Source organism: Sminthopsis crassicaudata, chromosome 1 (genome assembly GCF_048593235.1).
Source record: "Sminthopsis crassicaudata isolate SCR6 chromosome 1, ASM4859323v1, whole genome shotgun sequence".
In the NCBI taxonomy this organism is placed as follows: domain Eukaryota; kingdom Metazoa; phylum Chordata; class Mammalia; order Dasyuromorphia; family Dasyuridae; genus Sminthopsis; species Sminthopsis crassicaudata.
The window spans coordinates 627,230,025-627,246,369 of NC_133617.1; the positions used below are offsets into that span (position 1 = coordinate 627,230,025).

A 16,345-nucleotide genomic window follows, 5' to 3' on the forward strand; every position below is an offset into this window, starting at 1 on the left:
AGGCAGATACAAGACTACTCTCTTAGGAGCTGGGGGGGCTCTTAGGGATTTGGGGGAGGCCAGCTCCAAGCCGGATCAGAGGAGGAGCCAGTGTGGAGCGAACCGAAGATCGGAGGTTTGGCAATGTGGGGGTCAGGGTGGTCAAGGATCGAGGAGAGATACTGTTAGGAGTTGCAAGAGGCCCAAGACTCTAAGAGGCCTCCCGAAGTGCGGGGACTCAGCCAAGGCGACCGCCTTCAGTGCCGGGCTACCTCGACTCCCGAGCGTTTGTCCCCGAGGCTGCGCGAGTGCAGGAAGCGGCCGAGATAGCTAAGAGCGTCAAGCTTCGAGTTAATTTCGCCCCCTCCTACCCGTCCCGCCCCACCCCCGCGCCAATGCTCCGCCCCCCTCGTCCCTGAACCCTCGACTGCAGCTGTGCAGACGGGCCAGCGCTCCCAGCCAGTCAACCGCCCCTATTCGAATTCGCGTCTTCACGCGCCCAATCGGAAGGCCAGACGCCATGGGGACGCCCTCGCGAGCCGCTTCTGCCCAGTGCTAAAGCCTACCGCCTGCGCCCCGAGCCAGCCAATGAGGACGCCTGCTGTGTTTGAAAAAAAGGGCGCGAGGCGGGGGGCGGGGCCCGGAGGTTAGAGAGGGCGGCCCGCACGGCTCTTACCAAGACCCGACTAGAGGAGGGCGCTTAGAGGAGGAGGAGGCGGCGGCGGCGGTGGCGGCAGCAGCGGCAATAGCAATAGCAACAGCAACAGCGGCGGTAGCGATGAGGGTCCGCGGCGGGGGTGAGTGACCGAGCCAACCTTTGAAACTCATAGCTGGGATAAGGACGCTCCGCCCCAGGGGTCCCTCCCTCGGCTCTGGGTCAGCGGACGCCGTCGTCTGCCCGACCCCCTTACTCTGTGCGTTCCTCCTAACGAGGCTCCGGAATAATGGCACGGGGACCCCCGTGCTCCCCCAGACTGAAGGCGGGACGCCCGCAAACCAGGCAGGAGTCCCCGAAGTGGTCCGGCCCAGCTCTAGCCCTTCATTTTATACGAGGGAAAGGAGACGTGAAGTGACCCTCCTGGGGCTCCCGGGTAGACGGGGGCAAGATCCGGACGGAGCACGGGCCTCCGACTTCCCCGAGGCGCTCTGGATCCCGCCCTGAGTCCGGGCCCTCAGCGCCCACCTCGTTAAAGGGCTGCCCCTCTGTCCAGGTGCCTGCCTAATGTGGGCGGCGTATTCGGAGGGCCTTTTAAATGGGGAAAATGGGCGCTGAGCGCAGAGCCGCCGGGAGGAAAGGAGGAAGGGATCGCGCCCCGCGGCTGCCTGAATGGCTCTTAAGGAGCCACAGACCTCAGCCAGAAGCGGTGCGTCCCGGGAACCCCGCTGCCTCCACTTGTGGGCTGTGTCGGAAGAACAGCTTTACGGTACCTAACGAGCCAGGGGCCAGTTATGAAAGTGAGCACTCCCCAGCGCTGAGGGGGCTCGGGGGCTCGTCCTGCCCCGCTCCCTCCTAACGCTGAAGTACGAAGTCATTGCCCAGGGCCACCGGAGTTTGGCTGGGGTGAGGTAGGGTTAAGTAAGAGCGGACTCCTAGCAGAGGAGAGGAGGAAAGGGAAGGGGAAGGAATAGGCTGGAGACTAAGGAGAGGCAGAGGGATCCCTGAACGTGCCCAGAGGATGCGCTGCTTCTAACACCAGAACTTGGGGGGAGGGGGGGACTATCGGTCTTAAGAGAGTTTCTTTAAAATCTTGAGATAACTCTCCCTCAGGCTCACCCATCCAAGAGTTAAATCTAAATGTTCTGCTCTTGAGGCTGGCGCTCTATCCACCATCCACACTGCCTTTTTTCCTTCACTTAAGTCAATAAGCACTTAGTAAATGCTTACTATGTGCTAAGCATTAGAGAGTCAAAGAAAGATAAAAGCCCTCCAGGAGCTGACAGTCTAACGTACAAGAACAAGCAGCACTTACTTTATGTACAAAGAAGCCAGATGCAGGGTAAGTAGGGAATAATTAGCAGAGAATTAACTAGAATTAAAAGGTTTTGAGAAAGGCATCCTGTAGAAAAAGATGAGGTTTTCTCTCCAACTTAAACGAAGTCTGGAGGCCAAGGTGAGGAAGGAGAGCATTCCAAGCACGGAAGGCAGCCAAAGAAATGCTTGGCACTGTCATGTTTGTGGAATACCAAGAAGACCAACATCACTGCATCAGTGTGAAGAAATGTAGGAGGACTAGAAAGGAGGTGCAGCTGAAAGCTGGGTTATAAAGGGTTTGAATACTAAGTAAAATTTTGTGTTTGATCCTGGGGATGTCATAAGTGATAAAGCTTCTGGAGTCTTTTGATAGTGAGGGAGTCACAATCAGACTATTGGTTTAGAAAAAATCAGATTGGCAACTGAAGGGAGGCCTGAATGGGGACAGGCAGACCCACCAAGCAGCCAGCCTATTGTAGCAGAGTGTAGGCAAGAGATAACGAGGACTTTCAGGGAGGTGATGGCAGAGATGTTAGGGATGAGAAATTGTCATGCTTTGTTAACAGATTGAATACGGAAGTTATGGTCAGGGTGAGGGGCTGAGGATAACATCTAGAGAATGATGGTACCCACAATAGCAATGGGAAAGTTTGAAAGTTGGGAGGATTTAGTGGGACAGAATAAGGAGTTCAGTTTCAGACATGTTGAGTTGAAGATGTCTGCTGAACATGCACTTGGAGAAATCTGAAAGGCAGCTGGAGATTTAAGAGTGGATGTCAACAAAGAAGTTAGATTTGAAAAATCATCATCATCAAGATGATAAATCCTGATGAGACACACACACACCCCAAATGAATGAGTGAAAAGAAGGCCCAGGATAGGAAGCATCCTCGGACACTCACAGTTTGTGGACAGGACCTGGTCGAGGATCCAGCAAAGAATCAGAAGAAGAATAGTCAAAATAGGTTAGGAGAGAGGTGTGTCAAGAAAAGCTAGAGAGGAGGTGATCAACAATGTCAACAACTGCAGACAAGGAGGCTGAGGACTGAGAAATGACCACTGGTTTTAGCAATTAGGAGATTTTTAGTAATAGGAAAAAGCAGTTTCAGTGGAATAATGAGTTTGGGAGCCAGATTGTAAACAAGATTAAGAAGTGAGGAAATAGGAAGTGGAAGTAGTAATTGAGGTAGATAACCCTCTCGAGGGATTTAGACACAAAGCTGAAGGATAGTAGTGGGGATGGAAGATCCAAGTGGGAGTTTTTGTTTTTTGAGAGTGAGGGAGTCATGATTGTGTTTGTAAGCAGTAGGGAAAGAACCAGTAGGCAGAAAGAGATTGAACATAAAAGAGTAAGATGAGGTGCTGGAGAAGGGATGAAAAGACATCTGAGTGATAGAAGAGGAAGCCCTCAGCAGGGGCCTCAATAATATTTTCTGTAAAATGTGAGACAAGAGCTAGGAGAATTTGTAAAATAAACTTAAAAAAAAAAAAAAGCTAGGAGAAGAGGAACCATGGGATGTGTGAGGAGGGATGAAAAGGTTTTGAAGGAACTACTGTGGAGATTGAGATAGCGAGATAATAAAGAAGACATTGAAGGATTACTTAGCAGCAGTGAGTGTCCAGAAGAAATGATGAAATAGACATTTGTAACCAACCTAGTCAGGACAGTTGCATGATTTTCTCCATCTTTGTTCAGCAGCACATGACAAAGGAACAAAGTCAATAGGAGATAGTGAGAGGATACATTTGGCAATATGATGAAAGGAGCCAGTATAGAATTGAACTGTTTTACCAGAATCCAGATGGAGGGACTGACTAACGCAGGGAAGGTTGACTGGAAGAGAAATGAGCAGTCAAGTTACAATGTTGCTAAAGAACAAGGTTTGCTGTGGGAAGGCAAAGAGAGAAGATGGACAGTTTAAATAAGATTATAGTCAGACAAGAGAATTTCTTGACTCTGGATTATCATCTACTGTGTAACAATGTAGTAAGAATAATGGGGATTTTTTTCCCCCATCGGACAATAAGATTTTATGTATTTTTAGTTGTACTGTCATTGTGCTAACCTTTGGCAACCTACAGAATTTTCTGATCTCTGGTTTTGTTAATACAAGTTGTTAATTGTGTCTGGCAGCTTGGATAGAGCACCAGGCCTAGAATCAGGAAGACCTGAGTTCAAATCCAGCCTCAGGCACTTTAACTAGCTGGGTCATTCTGGACAAGTCACTTAATCTATAGGTTCCTCATTTCTAAAATGATCTGGAAAAGGAAATGGAAACAGCTCCAAGATCTTTGCCCCACAAATGGAGACACAAAGAATTGTGTCTGAAGAGTAAATAGGCCAAGTTGGCACCCAAGAATCTTTCATATGAGTTAGATGCGAGGATTTTTAGCTTCCATTTTGATAGTTCAGAGGCATTTTTGCAAACTTGTTCTCAGCTACATTTTAGACAAAGTTTCTGATACATGAGGTATTATTGTTCTTTTCTTACTGAGATTTAGATTTCAATTTTTCCCTAAAAATATGTTTAATTGGGGCTTGTTTTTCACTTTCCATTCACTATATTTTGTTATTGTTGTTTTCAGTGATTCACTGTAGATGCTCCAAATGTTTTTGTCTTCCTTCAAAACGAAGAATTAAAAAGAGGCCCCGCGTCTTAACTTTATTGAGTCTTCCTGAAGATGTCCTCTTCCATATACTGAAATGGCTTCCTGCCGAGGATATCCTAGCCATCCGAGCTGTAAGTTAAACTCATCAATTAGTGATCAGAGTATCTTACTGCTGAGTATCTGCTTAAAAATGTTTTTTTAAAGACGTAGATATTACCATTTAGAAAAGTCAAGAAAATCCTATCCCTTAGTAAAATGGATACTGCTAAATTTTACATCAATGTTTACCTAATTTATTATTACAGGGAAAGAGTCAGTGTAACAAACCTTAAAGATTCTTTTATGTTGAATTGCATATTTGCAAAGCTGGGAAGGATTCCTAACCTAGAGGACAAAAGACAAGTTCCAAAAGGCTACTTTCAGATTAGAACAATGGGCCAGAACTAATGAGATGAAATTTAATGAATAAATGTAAAGTGTTGTGCTTGAATACAAAACAAAAACAAAACAAAACAAAAAAAACATTGTGTATTGTGTATATATTGTTGTGTACAATATTCTCCTGGTTCTGCTCACTTCATTTTGTATCAGTCCATGTAAGTCTTCCCAGATTTTTGTGAAATCTGCTCCATTTGAAAATAAAAATTTAACAGAGAGTGGAGGGTTTAGGAGCTTAAAAACCATTTTAGCTGAAGAGCTCAAAGTCTCAGGTGATAGCAGGTCCAGTGAGCCATCTGTGTATAAGATGCCAGTGCAATGCCATAGAAAGGAGGTTTGATTTGAAGAGAACCAAGGTTCAAGCCCCAGTTCTGCCATTATTACCTGTGTGACTATGAAGAAGTTGATTGATTGCTCTGACTGTCAATTTTCCTTATTTGTAAAATTGGATTGACCTCTAAAGTCTCTCCTGGGTCTAAAACTACGATGTAGTAATAACAATAATAATAATATGCCAAATTTGTCTTGGTAGCCAAAAAAGCTAACATAATCTTAGGCTGCATTAAAAAGTATATAGTATCTAGAATAAGAGAAGTAAAATGATTCTCCTGACCTCTGCCCCATTCAGAACATTTGAGTTATTGTGTTAAGTTTGGGGTGCAACTTTTAAGATTGACATTGACAAAGGAGACAGGATGGTCAGGATCACTGCCATATAAAGATCACTTGAAGAAACTGGGGGCATTTGTTTCACCTGCAGAAGAAAATACCTGCATTTCAGTATTTAAAGGCCTAGCCTTTAGAAGACAGTTTTGATTTGTTTAGTCAGAGTTTAGTCATACATTCTAGAAGCAGCTGGTAAATATTTGAGGCAGATTTTGGCTTCACGTAAGGATAATGCAAAATACAAATTACAAATTAGAAAGGAAGTTAGTTAAAGCTCTTTATTTTACAGAAATAGAATAAAAACTAAGGTCCATTGAGGTTATAAAGCTTGCCATATATCATGATTCAGACTGAGCTCTCATGACTTCCAATGCAATATTCTTTGACTTCTACCTTCCTAGTCCCTCTTAAACGTTCTAGAGAATCAGAACTTCCCAAAATTACACTGAATCATTTCTGAGTTTTGTGGTATATTCCCTATCACTATAATTCTTCAGACTGAAGCTGATTGATCATTTGTAAGGAATATTATAGATGAAATTTCTGAACAGATTCAGTTAAACTAGATGACCTTTAAAGCACTTTCAAATAAGTTTCTCTAATTATGTGACTGTGGTTTGAGGGGTTTTTTGGACTTAATAAATAGTATATTTTTTCCCAATTATTTGTAAAGATAGTTTTTAACATTCATTTTTATAAGATTTTGAGTTCCAAATTTTTCTCCTCTCTCCCCTCCCCAAGACAACAAGCAATCTGATATGTTATGCATAACAGTATACTAGACATGTGGTGAAAGAATAATCAGAACAAAAGGAGAAAACAAAAGAAAAAAAAATTTAATGAAAATAGTATGCTTTGATCTGTACTTAGACTCCATAGTTTTCTCTGGGTGTGGATTCCATTTTCCATCACAAGTCTCTTGGAATTGTGTGAATGTGTTTTTGAAGCTATCTAAAGTATAGAGACTGATGAACCAAATCTGGTTCACCCAGCCTACTAAGGAGTATGTTGTAAAATGTGGTTGCCCTGGTGGTCAGGAAGTTTCTATTTGTGTCTAGTTGAACCTCAGTGCTAATCAAGCCTTCATCTTTTGGTGCTCTGCTTCCCTTAGTAAATAGAAATACTGTTAAATCTCTAAAAATACATTCTCAAGCACAAAAGCTATTCTTGACATTCAGTGCTTAGAGGAACTTTTACATCATTCTTTAACCCTTCATTTAACAGATAAGAAGACTGAGAATCATTGACAAATGAATTATCTGTAATAAAAGCAAATTAGTGATAGAACTGGGACCAAATAGAACTCAGATCTCCCAACTCCCAAAGAAGAATCTTTTTTGCTATAGCTCATAATCACCTCCTCTTATCCCATAAATACTTTAAGACCTTGTTGAATTTTAAAAGCTTCACATATTAAATTAAAGTTGATGTGTGCACTATTCATCAAGGCAAATCACATTCCCTCCAAGTTTTAATGGATAGGTGATCCTCATGAGTAACAGTAATTAAAAAAATTCCTCACTTAGTGCCGAGTTTTCTGATGATGTGTAAAGTCTTTTAATTTAGTTGGGCTTGTCCTTAGATTGCCAATTTATAATTCACCAGTGAGCTGATGCTCTAAGATCCATACGAACTTGCACTCATATTTAACTTTATAATTGTTAGATTTGACTCATCTTTTTGCCATTCTTTTAAGTTGTCGGTAGGAAAGAAACTTACCTGTTTTTCTACTTTTACAACTCAACTGAAAATATATTCACAAGCCATGAATATTATTCTTTATCTTCAGAACTGGAAGGAAACATAATTATCTGATCTAATCTCAATATTCAATAAAATTTGATACTAAGTACAATTCCAATGTTTTGTGCTATAAAATCTGTAATTGTTAACTCACCCTCTTCCCTGTCTTTTTTTTGTTCAAACATCCTTGTAATTATATCCTTATATTTATTTTTTGCCTGCATATCATCTTTTTTGAGTATGTTTTTTTTTGTGTGTTTTTTTTTTTTTTTCACTGTAGAGGCTCTTAGATTAAAATTTCAACTTTGATTAACTATTTAATTTAAGATCATGGGATTTAGAATTGAAACCTTAGAAGCTATCCAGTTTAATCTCCTCATTTTATAGAAACTGAATCCCAAAGAGGATAAACAATCCAATAGTTTCTAAGAGGAAGTGTGTACTTTTAGTCTTTCCCATTCTTCCCCTACCACATCATTCCCTGTGCCTTTCCCATGATGTCCACATCATTCCCTGTGCCTTGAATAGCCACTTGTTCTTCCTTGCTCACATATCCACTTTTTAAAAATTTACCACCTCTCCCATGAAGCTTTTCTTGATAATCTCCTGCTTTCTAGTCACAAATGAACTTTTCTTTGCTCTGATCTCTCATAGTATTTTATATTTATATTCCTGACATGTTTCTTATACACTATGATTTTTGTGAGAGTATAAGTGTGTGCCTGTATACACAAATTTCATATATACACACACATATTTTAAATTCCTTGATGGCAGAGATAATTTCTTTTCTTTTTTTTTTTTCAATATTTGTTTCTTCAATATCTTATACTTTGTAGACAATAAATATTAATTGAGTTTAAAAGGACCAGGTTTTCTTTATTTGTATACCTCCATTATTTTGCATATGCTAAATTTCAATCACTTAACTCCTGAATTAAGAGTAAATTTATACTTTGTCTAAAAGAATTCTTAGGAAGATATTTTTATGATATCCTTTTGATTTCTAACCCTTTCTGGTTTTTTGTAGGTACATCCGCATCTTAAGTATCTTGTAGATAATCATGCCAGTGTTTGGGCATGTGCAAGCTTTCGGGAGATGTGGCCTTCTCCAGATAATCTAAAGCTTTTTGAAAGGTAACCTTTGTTGTGTCATTTCATTTTAAATCACTGATCTTTCAGATTCAAAAGTCAAATTCAGCAATGGCCATTTGTTTTAATCAGCTGTAGAAATCAAATTTTAGAGTATAAAAGGTCTTAGAGAGATCCTATGGTCTAACTCCTTTATTTTATATCTAGGGAGATGCATATTCCCAATTGCTTTCTTGACATCTCCACCTAGATGTTACTTTGGCATCTCAAACTCTGTCCCAAACAGAACTCATTATCTTTTTTTTTTTTTTTTTTTTTTTTTTTTTTTTTTTGAGGGAATGCACAAGGAACATATTTTATTGGATTCCTCTTTAAAATATCATTTAAATCATGTTTTTCAATATCAGCTTATTTCACTAGCAGATACCTAGTATCTTTTCTTTTCTTTTTTTCTTTGTGTTTTCAAAGACTTTAAGCACTCCTTTGTAGTTACATTTAATCTTAGCATCTTTTTAGGTTTATTGATGGCTTGCCTATGGCAGAGCCACTTAACAAGTTGCCCTTTCAGCACTGCTCAGGGCTTCAGTGACCTTGATCATGATGTTATCTTTCCCTAGAAAATGTTGGAAGGAATGGCAAAAAATGAAATGTCATCATTGTATGTGAATTCAATCTGAGAAATTAAAATAAGCTCTGATCTTCCTGAAAATGATTTAGGAGAAATACATTGAGAGAAAATATATTTTAGAAATTACTGAGAAGCAAAATGACCTGTGTTCTTTTCATCTAAGAGTTCTGTTCTTATTGATATGGAAGCTAACTTCACTAGTACCAATAACAATTTATTATGGCATTCTTTTCTTTTTTTTTTTTTTTTTTTTTTTTTTAATTCATTTTTCCAAATTATCCCCTCCCTCCCCCCTATGGCAGGTAATCCCATACATTTTACATGTGTTACAATATAACCTAGATACAATATATGTGTGTAAATACCATTTTCTTGTTGCACGTTAATTATTAGCTTCCGAAGGTATAAGTAACCTGGGTAGATAGACAGTAGTGCTAACAATTTACATTCGCTTCCCAGTCAGAACTCATTATCTTAACCTCCATATCTATTCATTTGCTGGTTCTTAATAATTTCATTTCTACTAGGGCTCTCATCATTTTCTCTTATTGGCCTCCACCTTTTCTTTCCAGATTGGTTGTATTAGTTTAATTTATATACTTTTTCCTTCAGTCAAACTTTTTGTCTCCCATACATAATATTCCATCTCCTACCTCTGTGCTTTTACCCAGACTATTCCCAATTCTTATAATGCTTTCTCACCTCTCCCTCTTAGAATCCTACCATCTTTGAAGTCTCACTTTAAAGGCCACTGTCTTCAGGAGTTTTTTCCTCCCAAGTCTAGAAAAGTAGACATGCTCCAGATTGTAGAAAGTTTTCATCTCAGGGGCAGCTAGATGGCGCAGTGGATAAAGCACAGCCTTGAATTCAGGAGGACCCAAGTTCAAATCTGATCTCAGACACTTAACACTTCCTAACTGTGTGACCCTGGGCAAGTCACTTAACCCCAGCCTCAGGGGGGGGGGGAGGGAAAGTTTTCATCTCAAGAGTTAGAATGGACCTTAGAAGCTACCAAGACTAGTACATCTGATTAAGAATTGTTCTACAACATACCTGATATTTGGTTACTTAAAAACTTTCCATGAGGGAAAAATTATGAAGAAGATAATTTATAAACCTTAAAGTACAATTATAATGTTCACTGTTATCCAATTAAATAAGTATCCAAAGATCCTTTAATGAAAATATTTCCCTCTAGTAGGGCACTGGAAGTACTTAAAAGTAGCAAAACTATGTATGTTTTAAAAATAATTTGCAAATATTAACTTCTCTTATTCAAATTAGTCTCTATGAACCTAAACTGATGCACTGTTACTTAAACCTTTGGAAATTAAGCCTTCTCTAAAAATCAATCTCCTTTTTTTGTCATTCCTTTGCTGTGGCCATAGTATGTTACCATCAATCATTTATATCTTTGTAATTTTCCCTTAATTATTCCTTATCTCTCTAGATTGCCCCCAATAAACTTTTAGCTTATTGCCAGAAAGGACTATGCCTTTTACTTTCCTATTGCCCAAATGTACTACTCCAGCCTTGATCATCCTTTATTATTGGGTAAATGAATAAAGAAATGTTCATTATCCTTCAAGCACATATGTTGAGGTCAGATCCACTTCAATTTGAACTGCACCAATGGTACAAGTAAATTAGCTGATTTCTATAACGCTAAACTTTGAAGAAAAAATCTCTAACCAGCCTTTGGTGTTCTTTTTTAGGGCTGCTGAAAGCGGTAATTTTGAAGCTGCTGTGAAGCTAGGGATTGCCTACCTCTACAATGAAGGCCGTAAGTGTTCAATTGAGCAAGCCCAGGATCTCTAACAGTGTTATGTGACATATTGTAAATAGATATGACTCACTTTTAAAACTTGAAATGTTTCCAATCTTTGTAGACCAACTTTTTTTAAAATTAATGTTAATAACTGTGCCCAGAAATATATGCCTTATTGTTGATGTTTCTTTATGGCTTTGGCTAAATGTTTCCAGAACTTTTTATTGAAATACTGTTAAAAATTTTGACTATCTGATAAATCAGATCTTTCCATATTTTTATATCAAGCCAGGTTAGAATCACAAGCCTTATTAAGCATTTACTTGGGTACTTATTTATTTGTTTGTTTATTTATTTTGGACTGCCATTCTAGTGTCTATTTCTGATGAGGGTCGTGCAGAAGTGAATGGATTAAAGGCATCACGTTTCTTCAGCTTAACGGAACGCCTGAATGTTAATGCTGCTCCATTTATCTGGCTATTTATTCGTCCTCCCTGGTCTGTGTCTGGAAGCTGCTGTAAAGCTGTAGTCTTTGAAAGCCTCAAAGCAGAATGTCAATTTCAAAAAGTAAGTTATAAAGATCTGCACTTATGCTATTCTTTTCATTTGAAGATCACCTTAAGCTTTTAAAATCTAAAATAATACTTTGCATGTAGTGAATATTGGATAAATGTTTATTTTTAATGCTTCAGAATACCTCAGTTTCAGCTGGCAAAGTCAGAACCCTGAGGAATATGAATATAAGCTTGAAAAATCTAGTCAACACATGTTTGGATATCTGAAGTGGATTCAGCACTGTGAGGGTTAAAAGTCTACTTTTTGATGTGGAGAACTTATAAGCTAGGAAGATAAAACACAAATATATAAAAAAAGATTTAAGGCATTCAAAATAACTTATAAGATGACTCAAGTATATGATTAAACAATGAAACATAGGCAATAATTACTAAAGATCTTTAGAGGAAAAAGATTAATTCATCCTTGGCTTATCAGAAAAGAAAGTTGTAGAGGACAGGATATTTGAGCTGCATCTTGAAGAGGTGGCAGAATTTGTATATTTTAACAGAACAGGAATGATGTGAGCAAAAGAATAGAAATGGAAAATCAAAAGGTATGTTCTTGGGACACTGAGGAGACTCGGTTGGGGAAAAGGGCTCTTGTAGGAAATTACAAAAGTTAAGGTTCCTTGCACACATGTAGTCAGTGTTTATTGAAGTGAATTTAAAAAGCAGATTGAGATTAAATTGAATTGTTTCTTGAATGCCAAATAAGAAGTTGGTACCTGATCATATGGCTAATGGGGAGCAGTTGGCAGTTTTTGGACAAAGAAATGATAAAATCAAAGTGGTGTTTTTAAAGATTAATTAGACATTAATGTGCAACATAACGCTGGAGAAAAAAGGTGTTTGAATAATGTAATAATTTTAATGATGTTCGGGTATGAATGAAATAAGATCTTAGAATAGGATTCTGGCACTAGAAAGGAATCTTCAGGACACACCTTTGTACATAGTAGACATTTAATGGTTATCCCATCTTAGTTTTGTTTTTTTTTCTTTTTCTTTTTTTTTTTTAAAGAAGCAGTTAGGGTTAAGATACTTGGCCTAAGGTCACACAGTAAGTATTGAGTGTCTGAGGTCCAATTTGAACTCAGGTTCTTCTCCAGAATTGGTGCTCTATTCACCACACCATCTAGTTAACACACACACACACACACACACACACACACACTATTTATGGAATTAAAAGGAAAGAAACCTTGTAAAGGGAGAATGGTTGCAATTAAGAGATCCATGGGTTTGGGAGAACAGGGAGAATGAGAAGTCAGAGATGACACTGAACTTTTAAATGGAGAATCTTTTTAAATGATGGTGCCCTTAACTATAATAGAGAAGAGAGGAGCAGCTAATTTTGTGAAAGAGGGAGTAAGTTCCTTTTGGGACACATTGACTTAGAAGTTACAGCAGTATGTTAAATGTGACTAGAACTGGCAGTTAGATAAGTACATCAGGGTTTGTGAAAAATTGAAAATGGGGCATTTCTTCAAACCATTCTCCAATTGATAAATGGTCAAAGGATATGAACAGACAATTCTCAGATGAAGAAATTGAAACTATATCCACTCATATGAAAGTGTTCCAAATCACTACTGATCAGAGAAATGCAAATTAAGACAACTCTGAGATACCACTACACACCTGTTCGATTGGCTAAGATGACAGGAACAAATAATGATGAATGTTGGAGGGGATGTGGGAAAACTGGGACACTAATACATTGTTGGTGGAGTTGTGAAAGAATTCAACCATTCTGGAGAGCAATCTGGAACTATGCCCAAAAAGTTATCAAACTGTGCATACCCTTTGACCCAGTATTGCTGCTATTGGGCTTATATCCCAAAGAAATACTAAAGAGCGGAAAGGGACCTGTATGTGCCAAAATGTTTGTGGCAGCTCTTTTTGTAGTGGCTAGAAACTGGGAAATGAATGAATGCCCATCAATTGGAGAATGGTTGGGTAAATTATGGTATATGAAGGTTATGGAATATTATTGCTCTGTAAGAAATGACCAGCAGGACAAATACAGAGAGGTTTGGAAAGACTTACATCAACTGATGCTGAGTGAAATGAATAAAACCAGAAGATCTCTGTACACTTCAATGTTGTATGAAGATGTATTCTGATGGAAGTGGATATCTTCAAAATAAAGAAGATCCAACTTGCTTCCAGTTGATCAATGATGGACAGAAACAACTATATCCAGAGAAGGAACACTGGGAAGTGAATGTAAATTGTTAGCACTACTGTCTATCTACCCAGGTTACTTTACCTTTGGAATCTAATACTTAATGTGCAACAAGAAAATTGGATTTACACACATATATTGTATCTAGGTTATACTGTAACACATGTAAAATGTATGGGATTGCCTGTCATCTAGGGGAGGGAGTAGAGGGAGGGAGGGGATAATTTGGAAAAATGAATACAAGGAATAATGTTATAAAAAAAAAAATTACTCATGCATATATACTGTCAAAAAAAAATTTATAATTATAAAATAAAAAAAGAAAAGAAAAAGGGGCATTTCTGCCAAGAAGGGACAGTAGAAGCTAGCAAGACTGAGAGCATGAGGAGGAAGAAAGTGAGACTCAAACCATGGGAAAACCATCTCAGAAAATTAGAAGGAGAAAGAGCCCAGAATAGAGAGGGAGAGAGCAAGCAGATGAGTAAAAAAAGACTAACTGAGAATGGTTTCAGAAGCTGAGGCAGGACCAGAAGTGTACAAAAAACCTGACTCATCAGAACCAGATTAAAATGGACTTGGGAAATTTTTAACAAAATAAGTAAAAATACAATAAAATTCAGATTGCATTTCATTTTAAAATTAAATCAATATTTGGCCTGTAAGGAGCCTTATGTCTGAATTTGTAGCTCCCATTTCTATGATTTTGGCACCATGTAGAGATTAAAAAGGATGAGGTTTGAAAAGAGGCCAGTGGATTCAATGATTGGGGTCTATTGGTGACCCTAAAGAGAAGAAACTCTGTGGAGTACGGATAGAGAAGCCTGATCACAAGCTTGGACAGATATCAGGCAGGGAGAATATGCACACAACAACTGTGAGATAGCCCCTCCCCCAAGAATTGAGGTAAAGCAAAAGCATTAGCCAGAGGACAGACAAGGGGAAGAACCCACTTTCTTTGTCTTTAAATATGGGAGAGGATGGCCCTGTGGAGTTGTGATCTGCCAAGCTTCACTTGTACCCCATCCCTGCTTCTCTCAGTTACTTTCTTCAACTGGGGTTTGGGAGGGAAATTTATCAAGGTTTGAGCAGTGACCTTTTGATGTAACTGTCTTAAACCCCATAAACTTTTCTCTCCACAGAAAGAACTATGGAGACTAAATGTAAATCAGCACACTATTCTCACTTTTTTTTTTTTCCTTCTGTGGTTTTTCCCTTTTGCTCTGATTTTTTTCCTCCCAACATGATTCATAAGGAGATGGGGGGAGGGGGGAATTAAAGTGCGTGTATAACCAAAAAAAAAAAAAAAAATGATTATTTTTACATGTAACTGGGGGAAATGGGTGTTTTGTTTGTTTTTAATGAAGTAACTGCCTTTTCTTTTCTTTTAAGGTTCATAAAGGATCCATATTATATTGTTTGGGTAAAGTTTTAAGCCTTTTTGAGGTAAGTTAACCATATATATATATGGTTCTATATAGATTTGAAAATATAATTTTCTCTTGGTAATATATAGGGACGTTTATGTGGCTCGCTGGGTTATGGCAAATGGGCTGAGGGGCGGAAACAGAGTGCGAGCTTTTGTTTTTACTGTAGTCCGGCCCTTCATCAGTCTGAGGGACAGTGAACTCCCTATTTAACTCCCCTATTAGGGAACTGGCTCCCTATTTAAAAAGTTTGAGGACCACTACTCTAGGTTATGATATAAGGTGAGAGTCCAGTAGCAGTTCTTTTTTTATACAGGAATTATATTTTTGGTGATCTTCTTGAAAGGAGTAGGTGATGACCTGGAAGCAGGATGGCCCTCAGTGCTTCAAACTTAGTTAATTAGTCTTCAGCCCATGGCAGGCTAGAAGGGGGCAAAGGATGAGTTCAGATATTAGAAACAAGTTCACTGGAAGCAACAACTGTCCATCCAAGCTGATAGGAAGGAAGAAGACAAAAATCATAAACTTGGCACAGGACTACAAAGAAAAGAGCAATTTGGAGGCACTTTGATAGAGGATAAATTGTCTTCTTTTCATTTCTTTAAAGATTCTGTGGGTACCATCAATTACATCCCAGTCAGTTATCTCTGGGATATTGATAATTCAGCTTTATATTACCTGAAAACCTGTTCAAATACTAATTTGTGTTGATATTTGATCACATAGAGAATTACATCTTTTCTTGTGCTTGATTTTTTAAAGATAAACTTCTGAGGGGGGGAAATCATGGTGACATTTCTATATTTTAAAAATCTACAGATTACTATATATGTATTATCTTATCTGTCAGTAGTCTTGGGTTTTAAATATTAACATTTCTAGAAAGCAAGATATTGCTACTTAAGAGCTAGAATGCTGATCCTTAAGGATGAATATCTGATTGCTTATTAGGATAGTGTGTATATATAATATTCATGTTGATGTAAATATACATGGCAATAAAAGTTAATATTTAGCTGGTTTTAAGTAAAAGAGAATTTGTACTTTGACTTATTTCTAGGATGAAGAGAAAAAAAAAGAAGCACTTGAAATGTTTGAGGCTTCATCTAATCAGGGATGTTTAAATAGTTCTTACCTCCTTTGGGAAAGTAGTCAAAGGACTGCTGTAAGTAACTTTGAATATTCTTTCCTTACACCCCTCCAACTGCTAGTGTTCCCTACACTCCTTATTTTATGTAAGTTTTCTACCTATATTTATGTTTCTTCCAATATTGTGTGAG

General features: G+C 38.5%; 1 protein-coding gene across 1 annotated transcript in view; it reads left to right on the plus strand.

Annotated features, from left to right (window-relative positions):
• Positions 1-654: 654 nt before the first annotated feature.
• Positions 655-16,345, plus strand: part of CCNF (cyclin F) — a 31,565-nt gene continuing 15,874 nt past the window's right edge. Inside the window, exons 1-7 of the mRNA XM_074282722.1 lie at positions 655-776; positions 4,538-4,692; positions 8,439-8,545; positions 10,844-10,911; positions 11,270-11,463; positions 15,031-15,084; positions 16,126-16,230. Of these exons, the coding sequence (XP_074138823.1) occupies positions 758-776; positions 4,538-4,692; positions 8,439-8,545; positions 10,844-10,911; positions 11,270-11,463; positions 15,031-15,084; positions 16,126-16,230 (702 nt within the window). The 5' untranslated portion in view covers positions 655-757. The remainder of the gene's footprint in view (positions 777-4,537; positions 4,693-8,438; positions 8,546-10,843; positions 10,912-11,269; positions 11,464-15,030; positions 15,085-16,125; positions 16,231-16,345) is intronic.